At 36.2% G+C, this 22,612-nt stretch overlaps 1 protein-coding gene across 6 annotated transcripts in view; it reads right to left on the bottom strand.

Annotated features, from left to right (window-relative positions):
* ARHGAP15 (Rho GTPase activating protein 15) overlaps positions 1 to 22,612 on the bottom strand; it is a 638,999-nt gene that overhangs the window by 521,619 nt on the left and 94,768 nt on the right. For 5 of the 6 annotated variants that reach the window (XM_001157299.6, XM_063790436.1, XM_016949756.3 and 2 more), the window contains exon 5: positions 18,083 to 18,170. In XM_001157299.6, coding sequence (XP_001157299.1) covers positions 18,083 to 18,170 — 88 coding nt within the window. Of the gene's footprint in view, positions 1 to 18,082; positions 18,171 to 19,278; positions 19,371 to 22,612 lie in introns of all 6 variants that reach the window. The other variant, XM_063790437.1, reaches the window with a different exon arrangement.

Genomic DNA, 22,612 nt, shown 5'->3' with positions numbered 1-22,612 from the left:
CTTCCTGGCTTCACTTCCTTTCATGTCCTATATTCCTGATTCCACAGTCACTTCAACCACCCCCTCCACCTGCCCTCTCCTCCAAGGATATCGCTCTCATCTGCTTGCCCCTCCATAATATTCCTCATATCCCCGAATACTGGAGAAATAACTTTTGACTACTTAGGGTAGCAATATTATAAATAATGTCTACCTTCTTCAGCTGGGCCTTTGACTCTGCTTAGGATACTTTGTATGTGTCCCTAGTACTTTCTCTTCTTCCTCTTGACACTGCTCTTTGAAAGCTTCAACCCTTATAAGTCCACCCCACGAAATGGTTTGTTCTGACTTCATGGAGATCACAGCCCTTGTGCTGGAACAGTCACAACTCTTCCCACTTTCATACTTAGTCTGTGTAATCCAAATAAACAAATGAATATAAAGTTTAATGATAGCTTCCTCTATTGCACTCTGAAAGCTTAATATTGATTTCTCATTTACTTCTTACAACAATCTTGTGAAAATATTACCATTGCTTTCAACTTATACATGAAGAAACCCAAGCAGAGAGCGGCCAAGTGCTTGACATAAGGCCATGTACTTAGAAAGTGCCTGAGCTGATACGAATTTACTTTTATCAGATTCCAAGTTTGAAGTTCTTGATCACAATGGAATCCATGGCCTCCCCTCCACACTCATCTTTTCCTCCTACTAGTTCACCTAAAAATGGCTTTTTCAGGTCCAAGAATAATAATTCACATTTTCCATTTTTTTCCTGTGTCATTTCCCACTTTGTCTTCCAGCCCCAAAATTCTGGGGCTGTGACTGGCCCATCTGTCTAATAAACTCCCATGCCTTGGCAGGACAGTGGCCTCTGTGAGTGTCAAAATTACCTGACCTGTCGGTACCATAAAGCACAAAAAGGACTCACAAGGCATGTCCTGCTTTGCCTCAGAGGAAGAGATACTCCTTCTGCCCAAGGCTAATTTATCTCTAGTTCCTAATTTCATCCAGTCTTGTCCCTCACTTCCTGAGTTGTCCAAGAATAAGAATTTCACATTTCGTTCTACTTTCTCCCCCTCAAATAGATTGTGTCCTTCAGCCTCTAACCATGTTCATTACCCGTTTTAAAAAAAAAGAAGAAGAAGAAAAGCAAGCATCAACTCCACACCCTCACTTTTCCACACCCTCACTTTTTCTCAATCTCACTTATTTCCTTTCCGTTATTTCCAGATTTGTCCTTCTCCTCAATTTATGTTCTCTGTTTGCTCAGACTCCATTCTCTTCTTCAACACTGCAGTCTGATATTTACTTCCTTCTTTGACTTTTCTAAAATGTCTTAACCATTAAGGTAAACAAAAACAATCTGATGCCTTGTTTCCCATCTGCATCTGACTTGAACTCTGCACTGTTAGATTCTGTTGGCCCTTCTCCTTAGAGCCCTCTTGTTTCTTGGCCATGGAAGCATTTCACCTTTTATACTCTTCTCTTTCAGTTTCTTCCACTGAGTCCTCTTCCTCTTCCCACTTTCTAAATGTTAGTAACCCCAGGTTTAGCGTTCTAGGCCCTCATCATTTCTCCTCACTCATGTGATTCCTATGGGTTTTGGTCTTGCCCCTAGTCTTGTCCCATTACCTGCCATATGTTGACCCCTCAATGGGTGCCTCTGGCCTCCAGCTCCCTCTGATGTGTCAGAATTATATTTTCTACATTACCATGAGAGTGTAGCACAGTCACCTCAGTGAAATCATTATCTTCTTCTCCTACCTGCCTCCTTTTCTCTATTGCTTGTCTTACTTAATAATCCCTTCACTCACTTCACCTGAAAGTTTCTTAACTCCCTCCTTTCTTTCACCATCCATAATCAAAAGGCACAAAGTCTCGAATTCTGGAATTAGTTCCTTTTTCTCCGTCTCATGACCTTAACCTCAGTGGAGTTCTCATTTTCTCTCGCAAGAATTCTTCTACCTCTTGCCTCTGTGGCCACTCAAAAACCCTTGCAATTCATTGTCTGTATTTTGACCTTTTTTCGTTCAATGTGAGACACAAACCTCACGTTGTTTATTATGGAAAATTTATCTACGGGATAGTGTCCAAATCCCTTGGTAAGGTATACGAGCTCCTTTCTGTCCTCCTCCAACCATCCCTCTCGGTTCTATGCGTTCTCCCATTCTTCACACCAGCTACGCTACATCCGTGGCAGTTTCCAAAATGCAATGTGTTTTCACAACGCCAGACATTTGGGATTTGAGTATGCATTCATTCTTTTCATCTGAAATACATTTATCTCTCTCTTCAATCTACCCTGCTTGCCTACCATCTGCCGTAATCTTGCTCATTTTCATGACACAACTTAAAAAAAATAAAAATATCCACGGGGAGAATTTTCCCTCTGCAGGTAGTCACTCACTCCTTCCACCATTTCCCCTACTTTGAAACATACTGTGTTACAACTCTTGTTAGTCACACATTGCTACTCCTTTTTGGTGTGTTTTTTTCCCCTAGCTATCCAGTAAGAGAATGGGTTTGCCTTATGGTTCTTTATTTTTCCAGAATCTAGCAAAGTGGCCCCAAATAAGTGTTCAACAGTTATTTGTGAACTATTGAAATAATTGAGGAACTGGATAGAGAATGACAATGAAAAATATCTGGATTGATTCCAATGCATTAACAAATAAAAATAAATAATACATTTCAGAATGACAGTTTACAAAGTGAGAAGTACATATGGGATAATATTTCCATTTTATACCAACTTTAAGTAAGAACTGATCATATGGTACAATCAAAGCTAATAGAGATTTGGGGTGAATTCAAAAGTATGACAGATAAAAAAACAAAGTTATTAAGTAATAATAAATATATTCGCTTTAAAAAGAGAAAACTAGAATAAGTAGCTGGAGGATTGTGTAAAAATGGTCCTAATAAGTAGTTCATTTTCACAAAGCTACAGCAGAAAGACCTATGCCTGAAGAGCAGTTTTAGGGAATCAAGATTATTAGAAGAAGAAATTCTCAGTGTTTAAATGTTAAATATTGGAATAAGTAGTTCAGAAAAGTTGTAGAATTTATTTGGAAGACAATCAAGATTTTATTCAAGAAGCCTGAAATTAAAGAATCCTTTAATAGAAAACATTTCCGATTCTACAGCTATAAAACACAAGAAAAAGTCTGCTAATGAACAGCATGATGCCAATGGATCATATTCTACATCATTATAAAAATACACTTTTTTAAAAATGACTAAATATGAATTTAAATCTAAGAATGTACACACCATATCTCTTCTGGGGTAAACTTAAAATAGAAATGACTGATTTTTAAAATACTTAAATAGAATTATTTAAGAGTTACTGCTTTTGGACAATAAAACATAAAAGCCTCTTTTTTAGAGGAATGTGAAGTCATTAAAAATTGACCCTAGGTCTCTTGCACTTCTGATTTTTATTATTCTCTTCGTCTATCTTCACCATTTCCCAATAATAGCTAAGAGTATTTTCTCTGTAATACTTTTTTCTCTGACTTAGATTAAACCTGTGGGATTAAGTTTCCCATTTTTCTTTATGGGATATTTGGGGTCCATAGTCTTTTAATGTATATTAAGAAAATATCAAAGGCCAGATGCTCTTTAGCTTGATGATAGCTTCCATGATGAAGATTGGGCATATACGCAGGCCACAAATCATTTGGCCGCACAGCCTCTTACCCTTATTACTAGATGTGGTTCAAAAAGAGAGACAAAGCTCGGATTTTATGAAATAGGTTATTAGCGCCATTTTTTATTTTGGATTAATTGCTATTCCAGAATATAGACTCAGATTGTTCTTATCATTTTGAAACACGAAACACAAAATCTGTTTAGAGGAATTAAGTTTTATCACATAACTGGTTTTGATTCTGGAAAATCGTTCATGGAGGAGGATAAAACTCATTTATATATTCTCATTTGGGCAAAATGATTTAGGAAAGAGGGCTGAATGGATACCTGATCTTATTAATGTCTAAAGTATGGCCCCTGTCAACATAAAAGAGGATACTTTGATTATAAGATGTGGGTTTTATGTATATGAATATAAATGATGTTAATAATAACAGAAATTGTTTCTACAGTGAAATTTCTCAGTATATTACATGACCAAATCAAACCACATTTTCAGAAAAATAAACCTTTGTTAGTGATTGTGGGCACTAGAATGTTATGTGCTTTTTGTTTGTTTTTGAGGAGAAAGTATTCTACACTTTTCAAGAAATGGGCACCTATTGTATTTGTTTCTGAATCTTGCTGGAATAAATATAATGATTATATTTCTCAACTGATATAGTTTTACATTTACATTAAAAAGGCAATTTATTTCTGCAAGGTGAATAGCTTGGGTACACTTTTGATGTCTCAGGTGCCTCCTCAGAGTTTCCTCTTAGACTGTCATCCACTCAGTCAACCTCAGCTGTCCCTGCAGATGACCAGCCCTGCCTGGGCAATGCAGTCCACCTCTTGAGAATGACCAGCCACCTTCTTGGAATACCAGACTTTCCCCCTAGGCTGCCAGACTATAGAAGGGCCTTTGGCTCCTTCCACCACTTCCTACTTTAGATGAAATGACACTTTGCAGGAGTGGGACCTGGCTTTCTGAGTAGCCTCCCATGGCTGAGGCAGGTCCAACTGATGCAGGCAAGTGAAGACTCTGGGTGGTGAACTTTAATCAAAAGTGCAGGAAATGGGAAAAGTGCAGGAAATGGGAAGAAATATGGGAGATAAATTCCTTTTCCTTCTTCTGCTCCCTTCCTCCCACAGATTGCTTTAAGCTTTCACCAGTGTACTTGCAGACCCTTTTCTCTCCGTCTCTTTGAAGCTCATTGTAGTGGAAAGCCAACATGGTAACATCCCTGTACCACTGCCCATCACTTCTGGCCTGACTTCCTTTTCACTTCACTCTCTTGTCCTGGATTTGTACCTCCCAGATAAAGTCAGGCTCTTAATTCAGGCTTTGTCTTCCAGAAAACCAGGATTGAGACCACTGATGTTGCTCTCGCTGTGGCAGAGGTGAATCGTTCTCCACCAAAATGTGTGCTGTGCTCCCTCTTCAAGTGCCTTGAGTTGTCATTGGGAAGCAGCTCGCCAGCTGAAGACTTTATTCCCAGCCCCATTTGCATCAGAATGTGGCCAATTATTTATACTTACCACTGGAATGTGAGCGAAAAGACTTCTAGGCACATGCAGATCTTTCCCACATTCTCCCTTTACCCTTCCCTCATCTGCCACTACTCCTAACCACTATACTCTATTGCTTCATGTAGTAATAACGATAACGTTAAATACAATTAAGATTTATTATGTTTGCTCTGTGTGAGGCACATTGCATCAATTTTCTCACATATAGTTCTATGAGATAGTCACCCTTGTTAATGTCATATTGCAGTTGAGATAGCCAAGAAATATGTGAAAATAAATTTATCATTAATATTTGAAAATAAACTAGAGCAGCAAGTAAAATATGAACCTAGGATTCCTAACCCAGGTGATCTGACTTGAAAGCCCCTGTTTCTACCTAATGTGATACTGCTTCTCAGAGCATTTCAATTTAGTAGTGAATTTTTAAGAAAGACTATACATATACTCTATAAATTAAAAAATGCACTGTGGGGTAAAAGCTCATTTTATCTTAGAGAAATGCAAGCTCCAAAACAGATGCATTTCATTGGCCAAAATGAAAAACCACAGAGAGACAAGCTTCATAATTAAAATAGTTTTCTGATAGAGCCTAAGGTGAGGTTTATTGAGGGACAGTAAGCTCTGATCCATTTGTAAAGAATCCTGTCAATTTCATGGATTTTTGTGGTTATTAAAAATTACGTAAGATACAGACTTTATTATAGTTAATGGCCAAAGCTAGAAAAAAATATAACCAGAGAACATGGCTTCATTTATAGCAATATCGATCACTTGATTTTTTCCTTCCAAAGTTTACATTAATAAAACACTGAACTTTAATTTCCTTTTTTTCTTCTCTGTATTTCCATCTCTACCCATTATCCTCCAGATTTTGAACTGTAACTTGTTTTTTCTAATCATTAAATGTATGATGAGGCCATATGATGGTGCAATCTACAGCTATACTAACATACTGCATCAATGATAACCATGCTGATGTGGCAAGAGTACTACTATTATGAGAATTAAATGATTAAACAGAGATTTTAAAATGCCTTCATTAGTCTAAGGCTGATAGATCTTTTGTTTGCCCCTCCATTTTTTCATGATCTTCTTAAGCAGGGGTCTGAATAAGGGCTCAATACTCACTCTACAAAGATAAAATCATTCCATATTCATTTTGCACGGAATACTCAATAATTCATGAATAGCTTTCTGATTGAAACTATTTTCATCTTTTTGCTAAATCACATCATTTTCCCTCCATAAATAAGTTCATTTTGTTGTTAAAGTCATACTACACTGAATGAGCATTAGATATATTGCATTATTTAATTAATGTGTGTGTTCATTACTCATATTGAAAGTAAACAATATTTTTTAAAAGTAAACAAATTATTATTTATTTTATTTTATTTTATTTGGTTTTATTTTTTTAGAGACAGAGTCTCATTCTATTGCCTAGGCTGTAGTGCAGTGACTTAATCATAGCTCACTGCGGCCTCAAACACCTGGGTTCAAGTGATCCTCCTGCTTTGGCCTCCCACGTAGCTGGACTTAGAGGTGCATGACCACCATGTGTGCATGTGTGTGTGTTTTTTTTTTTTTTTTTTTTTTTTTTTTTTTTGAGACAGAGTCTCACTCTATCACCCAGGGTGGAGGGCAGTGATGGGATCTCGGCTCACTGCAACCACCACCTCCTGGGTTCAAGCAATTTTTGTGCCTCAGCCTCCTAAGTAGCTCAGGTTACAGGTGTGCACCACCACACCCAACTAATTTTTGTATTTTTAGTAGAGATGGGGTTTCTCCATGTTGGACAGGCTAGTCTCAAACTCCTGACCTCAGGTGATCCACCTGCCTTGGGCTCCCAAAGTACTGGGATCCTAGGCATGGGCCACTGCACCCAACTAATCTTTTAAAAAAAACTTTTGTAGAGACAGGGTCTCCACATGTGGGCCAGGCTGAAAACAAATTATTTTAATGAGGCCTTTTATATTGCCCATTTTTGCTTTCAAGGTTATGGCTGAATGAGTGGTTTGGAAAAGTTAATAGTTCATTAAATGCCTTGGAAGAGTTTTCTGTTATTAAAAGTAAAATTTTTATAACGTCAAACTCATAGAAGCAGAGAGTAGAATAGTACTTACCAGGGTCTGGGGGTTTGGGGGAAGGGTATGGGGAGATGTTGCTCAAAGAGTACAAAATTCTATTAGACAAGAATAATAAATTCTAGAGATCCATTGTACAGCATGGTAACTGTAATTAATAACATCCTATATACTTAAAAATCACTGATTATATTTTAAATGTTTTCATTGCACACAAAAAATTAGGTAATGGAAGTGTTAATAGCTTGATTTAATCATTCCACAATGTATACATGCATCAAAAGATCACATTGTACCTTTTAAAAATACATTTTTTTTCTTCCATTTTTAGGTTCAGGGTACATGTGCAGGATGTGCAGTTTTGTTACATAGTTAAATGTGTGCCATGGTGGTTTGCTGCACAGATCATCCCATCACCAATGTATTAAGCCCAGCATCTATTAGCTATTCTTCCTGATGCTGTCCCTCTCCCCACCACCCACCTCCAACAGGCCCCAGTATTTGTTGTTCCCCACACTCTATGCATGTGTTCTCATTATTCAGCTCCCACTTATAAGTGTGTTTTTCTGTTCCTGTGTTAGTTTGCTAAGGACAATGATTTCCACTCCATCCATGTCCCTGCAAAGGTCATGATCTCATTCCTTTTTATAGCTGCATAGTATTCCATGGTCTATATGTACCACATTTTCTTTATCCAATCTATCATTGATAGGCATTTAGGTTGATTCCATGTCTTTGCTATTGTAAACAGTGCTGCAGTGAACATACACGTGCATGTGTCTTTATAATAGAATGATTGATATTCCTTTGGGTATATACTCAGTAATGGGATTGCTGGGTCAAATAATATTTCTGACTCTAGGTCTTTGAGGAATCACCACAGTGTCTTCCACAATGATCAGACTAATTTACACTCCCATCAACAGTGTAAAAGTGTTCCTTTTTCTCTGCAACTTCACCAGCACCTGTTGTTTTTTGGCTTTTTAATAATTGCCATTCTGACTGGTGTGAGATGGTATCTCATTGTGGTTTTCATTTACATTTATCTAATGATCAATGATGTTGGGCTTTTTTTCATGTTTTTTGGCTGCATATATGTCCTCTTTTGAGAAGTATCTGTTCATGTCCTTTGCCTACTTTTTAATGGGGTTGTTTGTTTTTTCTTGTACATTTGTTTAAGTTCCTTATAGACTCTGGATATTAGAATTTTGTCAGCTGAATAGATTGCAAAAATTGTCTCCCATTCTGAAAGTTGTCTGTTCACTCTGATGATAGTTACTTTTGCTGTGTGGAAGCTCTTTAGTTTAATTAGACGCCATTTGTCACCATTTGCTTTTATTGCAATTGCTTTTGGCATTTTCATCATAAAATCTTTGTCTGTGCCTATGTCCTGAATGGTATTGCCTAGATTTCATTCTAGAGTTTTTATAGTTTATTTAATAAATGTGGGGAACTGGGTAACCATATGCAGAAAACTGAAACTGGACCCCTTCCTTACACCATATACAAAAATTAACTCAAGATGGATTAAAGACTTAAATGTAAAACCCAAAAATATAATTTTTAAAAAGTAAAAATTGCCAGTTGTTGGCTCTGATTAAAAATACATATTAGTACAATGTAAAATAAAAAACATAAGAGTAACAAAAAAGTCCCTTACACAACCAATATATAGGTTTTCTATTGAATATACTGGCTTTAGAACCACACCATTTTAGGGGGAAAATATTCCCTAGAATGTTTACAATGTTTTTGAATTTATATCAAAAGTGACACTAAATTTTCTGAGCAGTGTGTGATGAATATGATAGAAACGGTGGCTCTCATCCACCCAATTGATGACAATGAGTTCCACAGCATCTGATTGTTAGTGGAAAGACTTTACACAATGCATTTGTTTAAGTAGGGTGTGACACTAAACAGATATTCTGGAGTCAGATGAAAGCACCAGTAGGTTTGCAACGGGTGCTCACTGAGATGGTGACACACCTAGTTCTTGGGACAGCATGTTTTTAGCTCTCCTTAGATGGATAGCTCTGCTTGTTCTCTTTGCACTAGAACTTCTTTAGAAATGGCCATACTGTTGGAGGTCAGAGACATATGAGAATATCAAAATATTTTGTCAGTGAAAAGATGTCCTGTGATTTACTAAATGCATTGAGCCAAAATGATGACACACAGCCGTTTTACAATTTTCTCTGTCGTAAGAGCTCAGGCCTTATTGCTCACATCTATTTGCATAAATTTTTAGAACATGTCTCTCAGATAATTTACCAAGTCCTGCATGTGTTTTTAAGTTATATATACACAAAATTAAGAGAGACTTAGTTTTATAGACAACTGATATATATATCAATTCCCTAAACATGTCTCTGAAAACTCTGAGTCTCTCTTAATTTGAGAATATTTCATATTGGTTACAAAAACCACACATTACCTACAGAATGAAATGATCTCTTCTCCCAATCCTGTTCAAAGTCTTTCCTAAACCGGTTCCACACTGACTTTCTAACCAAATTACACTGTTTGCTGTTCCACAATGCTGTTCCGCAACTTAGTCTGAAGCTATTCCTCACTCCCAGGCAACTTAGAGAAGAAACACAAAATAGTCTGGACTAGGAAATATTCACTCCAGGCTTCAGGGAACCCCCATTAAAACATTTCAAGAACAGTGACTAGTACACAGTGCATGGAAGAAGGCAAGAGATCAATATACATCTGTAAAATAAACAAAAAAAAAGAATTTTCCATATTTCACTATTAATTACTCTCTTATTAGTACATAAAATATCTTTTGCCCCCTTTTACACCAAAATCCTATTCATCCTTCAGAAATGTGCTCAAATGTCACTTCCTCCATGAATATATTTCAAATCCTGTCCAAATGGAAGCAATCACACTCTTCTCTTGAGTTATCATAAAACGACGCCATGTCTCTGTTCATGCCATTTTAGGACAACTACCAACATCCATTTCTTCACTATACTCAATCTAAGGCCATACTTTCTATTTGTTTCAGTCTGGTTCATTTTTCATCTTTCAGAACACCTATCGTAGTGACTTAAACATAAGAGATGCTCAATAATACTTGATATAATAATATCAAACAGTAATATTTGAACAAAAGGAGAGATACCTAAGCTGAACATTACTTGCAACAATAGTTTCTCTGGAAAAAGACTACCTATAGCTAAATCTATGGTTCCACGGCATGTTGTCTAATATTTTTTAACACTTTAGTCATGGTTTTATTATAATAAACCTATATAAAATTATGTCTCTTTTATCATATTGTGAGTACTTTAAGAGCAGGGATCATATACTATTCATTTGAATATTTCTGTTGCCCCTAATGTAAAAACAAAACAAAACAAAAAGAAAAAAATTATATGACACCTGGTAGGAGTTGTTAACTGTTGAGAGAATAAATGAATGGATGTTCTAAATTGCAGAGCTTCTTGTCTATGATGCAATCCATCAAATGGGTTTTGTTTAACCAAAAATGGAGATTTGCCAAATCCCATGCACATGGTCAGGTGCCTCCTGAACACATCAAGCAGAAGCTCTAAAATCACAAAGTACAGCAGGTACTTAGGAGTCAAGCTGCAAATGAAGTGCTAGAGTCAATTGAAATACTTCACTGATACTAAAATAGGAAAGAGTGTATCTGAAAAATACAAGGAGTGTGAGTCAAGGCCTGAGAAGATAAATCAAACAGACAACTCCTGATTCTCTAGTACTTCTTTAGCACCAGATGAAACAAACACTAGTGTGGGTGCTTTTGAGGAAAAAGTTTTCACTTCTGCAGTAAATGAGATGAAGAGCCTTGAAGAAGGAGCATCCTCTCTTGCTTTGGCCCTACAATAGGCCTGGCTCTTTTAAGACACATACCACTGACTAGTACTGCTGTTCAGTATATGTTTGTTAAAACAATAGCCATGACAGATTATTCCAGAATGAAGACACCTGGAGAACGCTAACACTACTTATTAAAAATTTGTCACTCAGCAAATCTCAGGCCATGAAACTCTTCTCAATCCTTTTCTCTTATCCTATCTTCAAACCAAAACAAAAATTCATTTCTCCTTGTCGTGCACAGGCTCTGTCCATTCTCAGTTTTATGCCATTGTTCATGTTTTTTATCCCCCTGCACTCCCTCCCTACAAATCTCCACATATTCAAATTATAACGGTCCTACAAGGCCCAATTCAAATCTTTCACAGATGTGAGCTCGCCTTCTTCAAAATCTCAGTGGAAAAAAAAAAAAAAACAAAAAACTCTACTATGTTTCTTATTTCATCTCACCCTATTTTTTGGCAGAGATTTTATAAGGCAAAGACTATATCTTGATTATATCTCTGTGCCTTATATGTAGCCCTAACGAGCAAGCTGTTCATTGTAGAATTTCAATACATATTCTTATGAAGTCTTTTCCCACCAAGATTTATATAAATAGCACAAACTTGATTAACCAAATGCATACTTAAATTAAAGTGAGGTAGATTGCAATGAGAAGCTATGTTTTTGGATCAATTCTCCCACTGAAAACAATAAAAATGCTGGATAAAATATTTCTTTTTAAAATTACCCCTTAAAAGAATTGAAAGTCTGAAAAGACAGTGGGACTGCCACTGTAAATATTTTTTAGGGGTGGGAATATGAATTCAGTGAGGGAAGCTGAATATCAAAGTAACACAACGGCATTTTTCCTGAGGTAATTTGTTTATACTACACATTTGAGCTTTGGTCAATCAAACCCAGAATAATGGAGCAAGGTCCTGGCCAAAGTGTTATAAAGAATAAGGGAGAACCGATATTAAACTTGTGGCCTTTCTCCAAACCGAAGGAAATATAAAGAAGACTGTTTTGGTAGATGAGCAATGTAAAATAAGAAAATAAGAAAAAGTGAGGCACAATCTTGTCTCTGAGAAGTGGCAGGATAGCTACGGTCCTCCTATTATGTAGACATAATTGGAGAGTTTTATAGTGTTAATTTAGATTGAGATAGTCAGTCTCTGGGAATGTCCCAAACCTCCTGAGAAAAATCTAAAATACTCTGGAGTAGGATACATTTATCCTAGGCCTCAGAGTGCCTCCCATGATAATATTTCAATAACAATGATTAGCACACAGTCAAAGATAACCAGACACACAAGAAAACAAAGCAACGTAAGAACCAGCAGAAACATACTGACACAAATTTAGATATTAGAATCACAAAATACAGATTATAAAACAACTATGCCTCCTAGTTATAACAAAATAAAATAGAGTCTTAAAAAATGCCTGCAGGAAAAAATTAACTCTAACAATATACATAGTACATTTTTAAAAGAAACAAACTTCTAGAAATAAAAATTACAATAATTGAAATTAAGGAGAAAGAAGAACTGGAAGATACCTAAAGAGAAATTATTTGCAATGCAGCTCAGAAAGACAAAAATATAAGAAAAATGAGAGTGTAAAGCATTTAGAGAATACAGTGAGAAATTTAACATGGGTTTAACTGAAGGTTTAGAAGGAAATGAGAGAGGGAATGTAAAAGGGGCTACATTTGAAAAGATAGCCATTGGGCCTGGTGCGGTGGCTGACACCTGTAATCCCAGCACTTTGGGAGGCTGAGGCAGGCAGATCACTTGAGGTCAGGAATTCAAAACCGGCTTGGCCAACATAGTGAAACCCTATCTCTACTAAATATACCAAAATTAGCCGGGCTTGGTGGTGCATGTCTGTAATCCCACCTACTCTGGAGGCTGAGGCTGAGAATTCTTGAACTTGGGAGGCAGAGGTTGTAGTGAGCCAAGATCATGCCACTGCACTCTAGCCTAGGTGACAGAGTGAGACTTCATCTCAAAAAAAAAAAAAAGATAGCTATTGGAAATTTTTTGAAATATATTAATGACAGCAATCAATAATTTTAAGAAGCATAACAATCCAGGCAGGAAAAATAAAAAGAAACTGACATCTGTATGCATCATGATGAAACTGTAGAAAAACAAAGGTAATGAGAAAAATATTATGAGCAATCAGAAAAGATCAGTTATATTAACAGGTGATTTGATTTTAAGAATGGGTAACAGAAGACAGTGTAATGATATTTTTGACATGCTGACTGAAAATGACTACCAACTAAAAATTCTATATTCAAAGAGAATATATATTTCTAGGATGAGGGAGAAATAGAGATTTTTTTCAAGTAAGCAGACTATGAGATAGATTGTCCCTGCAAGATCCTTAGCACAGGAATTTCTCAGAATATATTTCAAGCAGAAGAAAAAGTGATCCTAGAAAGCAAGTCCAAGGTTCATGGAGAAATAAGTAGCAAAGAATGTGGCAAATATTAGGCAAATGTAAACAAACATTGACTCCATAAAAGAGAATAATAATGTCTGGTGGTATTAAAAAAATTAAAACACCAGATGGTAATAACATATACATTGAGAAAGGGATAAATTGATTAAAAATATTCCAAGGTAACATCTTAGTAGAAGGTAAAGGGTCTCACACTAGCTTTATTTGTTGATAAGTACTAATGCTGTAACCCTAGGCTAACTACACTAACAGAGCAGAAACAAAGTGTATCCTCCCAAACTAGTAGAGAAAAGAAAAAAATGGAATGATAAAATATTAAAGGACAGAAAAAGCAAGAAATACTTAGTGAAAGAAGCAAGAAACAAAAGAAACATACACTAGGATTCCATTTATATGAATTAAAAAACACCTAAATTATATTTTTAAGGTATATAGCTATAGGTTTGAAAATAATGAAAGGCAATAAAATAATGACTAAAACGCAGGTTCTTCGCTAACTCCAGAGAAGGGAAGAGGCTATGATGACAAAGGGACAACTGATAGGGGTTGGGGCTTCTGAAGGGCTGGCAGGGTCTATAACTCGTCCTGGGTAGTGCTTATGTAGGTGATTGATTGATACCTATTAAAAATACACATAGATGTTTTATACATTTTACTTAAAATGGTTTCTGCATTATTTTATAATATTTTAAAGATTTTAAGTGAGTTATAAATAAAAATACATTAAAAATATGAGAATATGAATACCATCCTTTGCTTCATAATTCAGGAAATCTGGATCTAGGGACACGAGTGGTTTTCCTCCTCACTGGAGGACCAGCCAGTCCCGATCCACCTGCCTTGATGAGCAAAAGAGAGAGTATGTTAGGCAAATAAGGGGGACAGTTTTCTTTTTGGTAAAGGGTGTCTTTTATTCTAATAATTTTATCCTTTCTATGTTTTGGATTGGGTATTTTATAATGTCCTTTCTGTTATAAAATGCTGATGATAGTAGGTGGTCAGTTACGATTTAATGTCCTTTTCATAAAACAAGAACAGAATAGGTCATTCTTCCTTCTCCTTTACTAACTCACTGAGGTACCTATGAATCTCTATGAAAATAAGCAAAGTGATTCTGTGCTTATTTGCACAGTAAGGCTGCTTTTGATAAAAATGTGACTTGGATATTTTTAAGGATTGAATGTTTGTGTTACTCTAAAATTCCTATGTTGAAACCTTAAACCCCAGTGTGATGCCATTAGGAGGTAGGGCCTTTGGGAGGTAATTAGATCATAAAGGTGGAGCCCTCATGAATGGGATTAGTGGCCTTATGTGAAAAGACATGAACGTCTGCTCTCTCACTTTCTGCCCTCTGCCATGTGAGGATACAGTGAGAAGACAGGACAGATGCAAATAAGGAAGCAGGACCTCAGCAGACACCAGATTCACCTGTGCCTCGATCGTGGACTTCCCAGCCTCCAAAACCAGGAGAAATAAATGTGTGTGGTTTAAGCCACCCAGCCTTTGGTACTTTGATGTAGCAGTCCTAACTGAGTAAGACAGATATGAACTGGAAGAACTTCAGTGAGAAAGGAAAGTAGCCAAACACAGAATGTGGGGTCAGGCAGAATACTTTGTAACATGCTGTATTAAATGTGAAAACAGTAAGGGTAAGAGCCAAAGGAAGAAGATGGGGTCACCGGGAAACTTTGTATGGACATTCAGGAGGTTAACATCTAGAGCCCTAAATGGATGGCTGGCTTTATTTTCAGTATTAGTCATTGCTCTGAGACAGCATTTTATGCTACTTCTGGGTACATTCTTTTGGAGGTCATGCATGATGGAGTTTCTTGAATTAGTATATTCTCTCTTCTATAAATGTCTGAATCAGGTCAAGTACAAAACTAATGTAATAATATAATTATACTCTCTATTGTGTACTATAGAAATGCTATATTTCTGTATTTAATAGCGTATGATATAATAAAGCACAATAATTTTTTGGTCATTATGTATTTATTTTTACCAATTAATTTCATTCCTTACTAATTCTGTTGGCAGGTATCACTATGCCCATTTCACAGGTAAGGATTCTGAAGCTCAAAGAAGTGAGTAATGTTATCAGCTAATAAGTGGTCAAAAAAAAAAAAAAAAACAAGGAATTACATCCCCTAGAGTCCAACTTCAAAACTGCTCTGGCTGGTTTTGTTGCCTCGTCTCACTGCTGCATTAACACTTAAAGATCATTTGTATAAGGACTAAAATACCATTTATTCTTTTAAATCACATTCTGCACTCACTCAGGCAGCTTGTCTTGACCCCTAGGAGGAAAGGGCAGACTTTTTTCCAGAAGCACAATGAGCAACACCAGAAAAATTCTAAGGGGGTGCAAGAGAAATTCAGAAACTTGAGCATAAATCTCTTTCAAAATAAAACCACAGCATCTTTAATCAAGGCCTGGCAATCGTTGTATCGTTTCTCTAAGACTGGAACTGGTAAACGTGGGCTATCCCACTAGGCCTTTAATACTGGGTTAGAAATGGATCCAAGAAGTTGACTAGCAAGTCAATTCATGCAGCACAAACATAAATCTGTAATTCTCTTACCCATTACCACAAAACACAGTTAGTTCCTGCCATGAATTGACTTTGAAGACAATGAGTGCCTGGTAGAAACCATAAAAGCATTAAAAATGGGGCCAGAAGTAATAAATAAGGACTCCTAGGAAAATGTTAACAAATTTCTTCTACAAGTCAAGTCTATTGTCAACTTACAACAGTTCTGAAGGTTGAACGAGAGGCATGCAATTAGTGAGCTAACTTGCAAGATTTGCCTGCAATCAAAAAGGGAGTTTTCTTTCACCTATATAAAATTTAACAGCTGATAATTATATCTCATGGTATAAAGAGATTAAAATAATAAAATAAAAATAAACCAAATGCTTTAAAATATGGAATCTTATCTCTCCCATTATCCCACACATTCGCATAAACTCTCCTCCCAATGGAATTCTTCTCACTCAGCAGGGGAAGATCATCTTTTCAGCAGCCAAACTCAGCAAGGCCAGCGACTTTCCTCCCCTCCTGACTTCCCCCTTAGAGCTCATTCAAAGGGAAGACAAAGGACCTGCAAGTGGATGGTAGTTGTTTTATGCCTGGCCCTTAGGGGTACTTTATTTTCCTTAAAAAGATTATCTCAACCTTACTGTATCCAAAAACAAAAACAAAATAAAACCCTAAAACAAATTTCTGAGGCAGTTTAAATTAAAAATACAAAGGACTGAGATATATTTTTAATTTATTCATAATTAGTTTACAGATCGGACAGCACTGAGACTCCAAAATCAGCAAGCCACTTGGGGATAAAGGCTACTGCGGTTATCAGAAGCAAGTCAAATGCTACCTTTTGTTCTTACTAAAATCTTCTTTTAAGAAAAATCTCCTAGCAAATGATTTTCTATTTTCTATTTAAAGAGGATTACATAGCAAACACAACTAGTGGCTGGAGAGCAAAGAACTTCCCATCGTTTTATTACCTGCCAAATACAAATTAGTTCATTGCGGGTAACTCCTGCCAGGCGACCCCTTTCCTTATCATCCATCAGGCCGATGGGCTGTGGCAGGTTAGTTCCTGCCCGGAGTCCTGCCTAATCAGGAGGCTGTCAGATATGTTGCCTGCCCACTGTCTCCTACATCTTGTGGTAGCTCTTGTGTTTGGGCAGCAAGGTTTTGAGCTTGAATTGCCCCAGTAACTGGCTCCGAATTGCTCTTACTTATTATCACTGTCAAATCTTTGTAGGTATATGTGAGGCCCTCCTCCAGGTACAAGGAAGAAACCCTACAAATTTCACTTTGTAATAACTACAGGATACAGAAATTGTATTAGCTCCATTAGATGGAGTCATAGAAATATTCAAAAAGGTTAGCTGGATATAGTGAACGTCACAGTTAGACGAAGATAAAAAATCACTTGGCTAATTTAGAGTGTTTCCTCATTGGTAATACCCTATATTAAGGTGCCATTTATAAACAGTTTATTATTATTTATTAATGTCTGAAGCACTTTATAGCATGCTAGATACCAACTTAAATTCATGTATTAAAGATGCACATACATGGTTTAATACGATTTACGTCTTATAATATTCTTTAAAACAGCTTCCCATAGTATCATCCGTTAAGCATTTATTACTAATGCATTTTATAACATACTTTATAATACATTATTTGAGCAAGTAGCTGCATTTAGTGATCATTTCATAAATAAGAATAAGGCATTTATAAATGGCACCTTAATTTAAAGTGTTACCTTCGCATTACTACATAGCTGCTCACCATACATCTCATTTTGTGATTATTCTCCAAATGCACCACTTAATAAAACAGACACTAAGTTCTATTTTCCCTTCATCTGATTAAAAGTTTATTGAGTCATTTTCTCCATCTGTTTTCAGATGTTGGTAGCTTGGAGGTTTTAGTGTGATTTCTGATAAAACCAAACTTTTAATTCTACAATATTTCTGAAAAGATATTTAACAATAGAAACAGAGAATTACTTACCATATTGGACAGAGCCTGTTGCTTGGATTCTTTGTAAAATTCAATTTTTCGACTAGAAAGAACAATCCAGGAAGTAGACCAGTTTTTCCTTAGGAAAAAAAAATAAAAAGGAAAGAAAGCATTATCAGTTGAAGAAATCATTTATAGATACAGTATGAGCAACATTTGGAATGAGTAGAGACCATCTTTATTTTTAACAGTCTTGCTAAAAGTCTCCTCTTTATTAAAATCTGTAGGTGGTATGGAATTTGGGTAATAATAAAGACATTCTGGAATTATTTAAAAGTATAGCATTTATAGTAAGAATTTCTTAATTTATAGATCTTCCTAAAATCTTTTTCAACTACCAAAAATCCATTTTTTGTGTATCCATGTGCATCCTTCCCATAAAAAGTTTATGTTTTTACAGCAAACCAAAAATAGCAAAGTAAAAATAGGAATCAGAACCTATTCCTTCCTTCATTGTTTCTTCTCTTCATTGGTTTAGTGTATTTCAGTCTTAAAAACTAACCAGCCTCATGTGTCATTGCTTAATTCAAAATATTTTCATAATGTTGAATCTTACTAGAAATCAAAGAAATGCAAATAAAAATAGTGACATGCTTTTTCCCTCTTTGTACATCAAATTGTCAAGGAATAAAAGAACTAACATCTGATAACATCTAGGGATAATCACAGTGTAGGAAATAGATTCTCTCATACACTATTGGTGGGAATGCAGACTGTTGCTTCCTTTCTGGAGTGCAATTTGAAAATGTGCTTTTTAAAAATCCCTAAAAATGTGTATATCTTTTGGCTAAACATGTCCATTCCCTACGAATTTAAATTTATTCTAGAGAAATAGTCTCACAAGTTGCCGAGTCTGTGTGCATAGAAATTAATTGCATCATTACTTGTTAATTCCATACATAAAATATAAAAAAGATTGGTTAAATAAATTGCATATAATAGGTCCATATAATGGAATAATGAACCCTATGCTGTAGAAGAATACTGATGTGGGAAGGTTTTAATGCAGACCATAATACACGTAGTTTATAACCGTGCTGTGCTATTTACCTAGGACTTTCTTCACCCATACACTCCTTCTGATTATTAATTCCATTAATTAGAAGTCAAAACATTGCTTTGTCATATGTGCCTTCCATGACTTCCTCTCATAACACTTAAGATAAATTTAAAAATATTTTTCATACATTTCACCTCTATCCTCCATTAAGAAATGAGCCTCGAGATGGTAGAAATCAGTTCATCTTTACAAAGGTATCCACAATGCTTAGCATGGTGCCTTGGACAGAATAGACACAAAATACATATGTATTGAGTCAATGACTGAACTTTGGCCTGGAAAAAAAGTCTTGATATGACAGTAGTTAAATCAAGTGGTAAAATCGCGGCTTTTGAGTCTCTTTTGTATTTCTTGGTGTTTACCAAGTTGTCTGCATTGAACACATATTGCTTCTATAGTTAGAATATATATATGTTCATGTCATGAAGGCACTCTTTTGTAGATAGTAAAGATATTAAGGAGATTAATATACATAAGTTTCTACCCATTAGAGCATATTGCTGCAGTTTGCTTCAGCTTAACATTCACTTCAAAACAGTTGAATTCATTTTACAAAAGTGATTTTTTTTTTAAGTTTATGGAAAGACTTTATTCAGGTCAATAGAAAACCACACCAAAATACTTTTTAAATGACTATTGAAGATCTTTGCGTAATTTATTTCCACTTGTCTTTTAGAAACTAAGAGCTTGATTGAAAGGACAGCTTTGATTCAGTAAGGTTAATATTTACAAAAAGAATTAGGTTGCTCTTATATGCCTGGAGCTTTCTTAATGATACACCATTGTGTTAAAAAAGAACAGAATAAGCAGACACACAAGAAGCACAATGTGTATTTTTCAACATCCAAATACAAACACTGTGTTCTTGGACCCACTTGTCTTTAAATGAAGAGTATCAATTTTTCAATTAAATGATGAAAAGATGAAAAAACAAAACCCAGAAAGAAAACCACACAGACGTTTCCTTCTGCCCTAGTGCCCATTTTGCCTTTTAGGTACCAGCAGCAGCAGAGTGAATTGAAGCAGCAATAGCCTTCTCTTCATTCAGGTCATAATAGTAGATTACTCCAAACAGGAAAAAGAGAAACATTATTAGAAGTCTAGTCTGGGCATCTTTTAACACCACCCTTATTTTGACCATATGTGGTCAGGGAGTACAGAACACCCTCACACACGAAGAATCCATATTTAACCTACCTATTATATTTCCCACTATACATTTCATATTCTCACAAGGAGATACTATACCTTATTTGCATCCTATCTATAGTAAGTCCTGGATAAATGGCTCTGATTTGGATCTGTTTCAGATGTTGATCATTTATAGAACTTGCTGGCAAAAACTCTCCCCATCCTTAAACTTGGAAATGGAACTGGTTAGAGCTGAAGTTGCTTGAAACGCAATTATCTCATTGTTCTTTATAAGGACTTTGAACTGCTGTGAACTGTGTCCCTGTTAGGTGAATTGGATGAAAAAACTGAAGAGGGTAAGAACTGCAGGTCTTGAAACCTTAGCAACATGACTTGCTCTGACACCTTATGTACAGTGCTACTTTATTTTGAATTTATAAACTATAAACACTGTCTATCTTCTCTGAATAAAAGTGAAAGCTTTTCCATGGGCTCAGTGTTATTGCTTGAAAAGAATTTCATTTCAAAACGAAGAATAATAATGCTGCTGACAACCTTTTAGATGTCCTCTTTCATCTCGATTTTTTCCCATGATTCTTTTAAAATAATAATTAGCATAAATTATTTAGAATACCTAGCATAAATCTGATCATCTAGTTTATGCTTAGCTTCATACACAAAAATGATGAAAGTACTAACATCTCTATTTACTAATATGAAAAATGAGGCTCAAAGGGTAACTTAAGGCCTTACACTTAGATTTAAAGTTAAACCCAGTTTCTCTAGCTCCAAAACCTATAATCTGTTCGTTACTTTATGCTGTCTGTTTTTTGTTTTGTTTTGTTTTGTTTTGTTTTGTTTTTTGAGACGGAGGCTCGCTCTGTCGCCCAGGCTGGACTGGAGTGCAGTGGCGCAATCTCCGCTCACTGAAATCTCCGCCTCCTGGGTTCACGCCATTCTCCTGCCTCAGCCTCCCCAGTAGCTGGGACTACAGGCACCCGCCAACACGCCCGGCTAATTTTTTTGTACTTTTAATAGAGATGGGGGTCCACCGTGTTAGCCAGGATGGTCTTGATCTCCTGACTTCGTGATCCGCCTGCCTCGGCCTCCCAAAGTGCTGGGATTACAGGAGTGAGCCACCGCGCCCGGCCGCTGTTTTTTTTAATACAAATTTTTTAATTTACTTTTTAGGGCCTCAATACATATTTTTTTGAATAACTGAAAGACATGAGTTTACACCTATCTGCCAGTGAAAAACAGAATTGGGTACAGAATTTGCAAAGCCCAGTGCGGAATAAAAATGCACCATTCAGTGTCCAAAAATTATGAAGTATTTTAAGACAGTAACAATCTAGCATTAAATCAAGGGCAGAGTCCTTCTGAGCATGGGGCCCTGGACGCACACCGGTGAAGCCAGCCCTAACTATATTATGACTTTACAACAATGGCCAAAGAATAATTTCTTTTTTATATACTGTTCAACTCCCACTTATGAGTGAGAACATGCAGTGTTTGGTTTTCTGTCCTTGGGTTAGTTTGCTGAGAATGATGGTTTCCAGCTTCATCCATGTCCCTGCAAAGGACATGAACTCATCCTTTTTTTATGGCTGCCATGTCTGACCCATTGTGTTGCCCATAGTTCTTAGCATATCAGGGGAATATCTTTTTCACCCAATTACTTTAACATGGTGACTCTCTCGTAAGGCATTGTCAGCTCTGGAGTGTGCAAAGGATCACTTGGCAAGGTTTTACCTTGACTTAAGGATTTGATATTTTCTATACGCAACCAAATCACTATATATGACCCTTATTCAATATATTAGGTGACATTTCAGGAAGTGGGCAACTCATACAAGCTTAAAAGCCTTAGCCAGGATAGGTGTGTCCAGCAGTTTCTGAGGAAACTTTGCAAATAGACTATTTTCTAGGATAAACACAGTTTTTGCACTAGGAAGTCCGTCTATGCCCCAAGCTCCCACAAAGAAGTAGAAACCACCTCTCTCCTCTTAAAAGCATTTCCAGTACTGGGCATACTGTTTGACATTTAGTAGATATTATTAAAGATTTTTTGAGTAAAAGAGTATATGGCCTTTCAAATTTCAGAAAAAATCGAGATTTTTTCTGCTCTATGTTTGCTGTTCTTCATTAACGAGGACTAAAAAATTTCTTTTCCTTTCTCTGTTCCTTAGTTTCCTAGTACTTTAACAAGGTATTCTTAGCATTATTTTTTCTTAACTATCGAACACTTCTGATATAGGATATTTTTTCCTAATTTATGCTTCTAGTGTCCAATACCTGAGCTTTCTGCAGAGGGCTTCCCACCCTGAGCT

This window comes from Pan troglodytes, chromosome 13, assembly GCF_028858775.2.
Source record: "Pan troglodytes isolate AG18354 chromosome 13, NHGRI_mPanTro3-v2.0_pri, whole genome shotgun sequence".
Classification (NCBI taxonomy): domain Eukaryota; kingdom Metazoa; phylum Chordata; class Mammalia; order Primates; family Hominidae; genus Pan; species Pan troglodytes.
The sequence above is the reverse complement of the archived record's forward strand: the minus strand, read 5'-3'. Positions and strand labels throughout refer to the sequence as shown.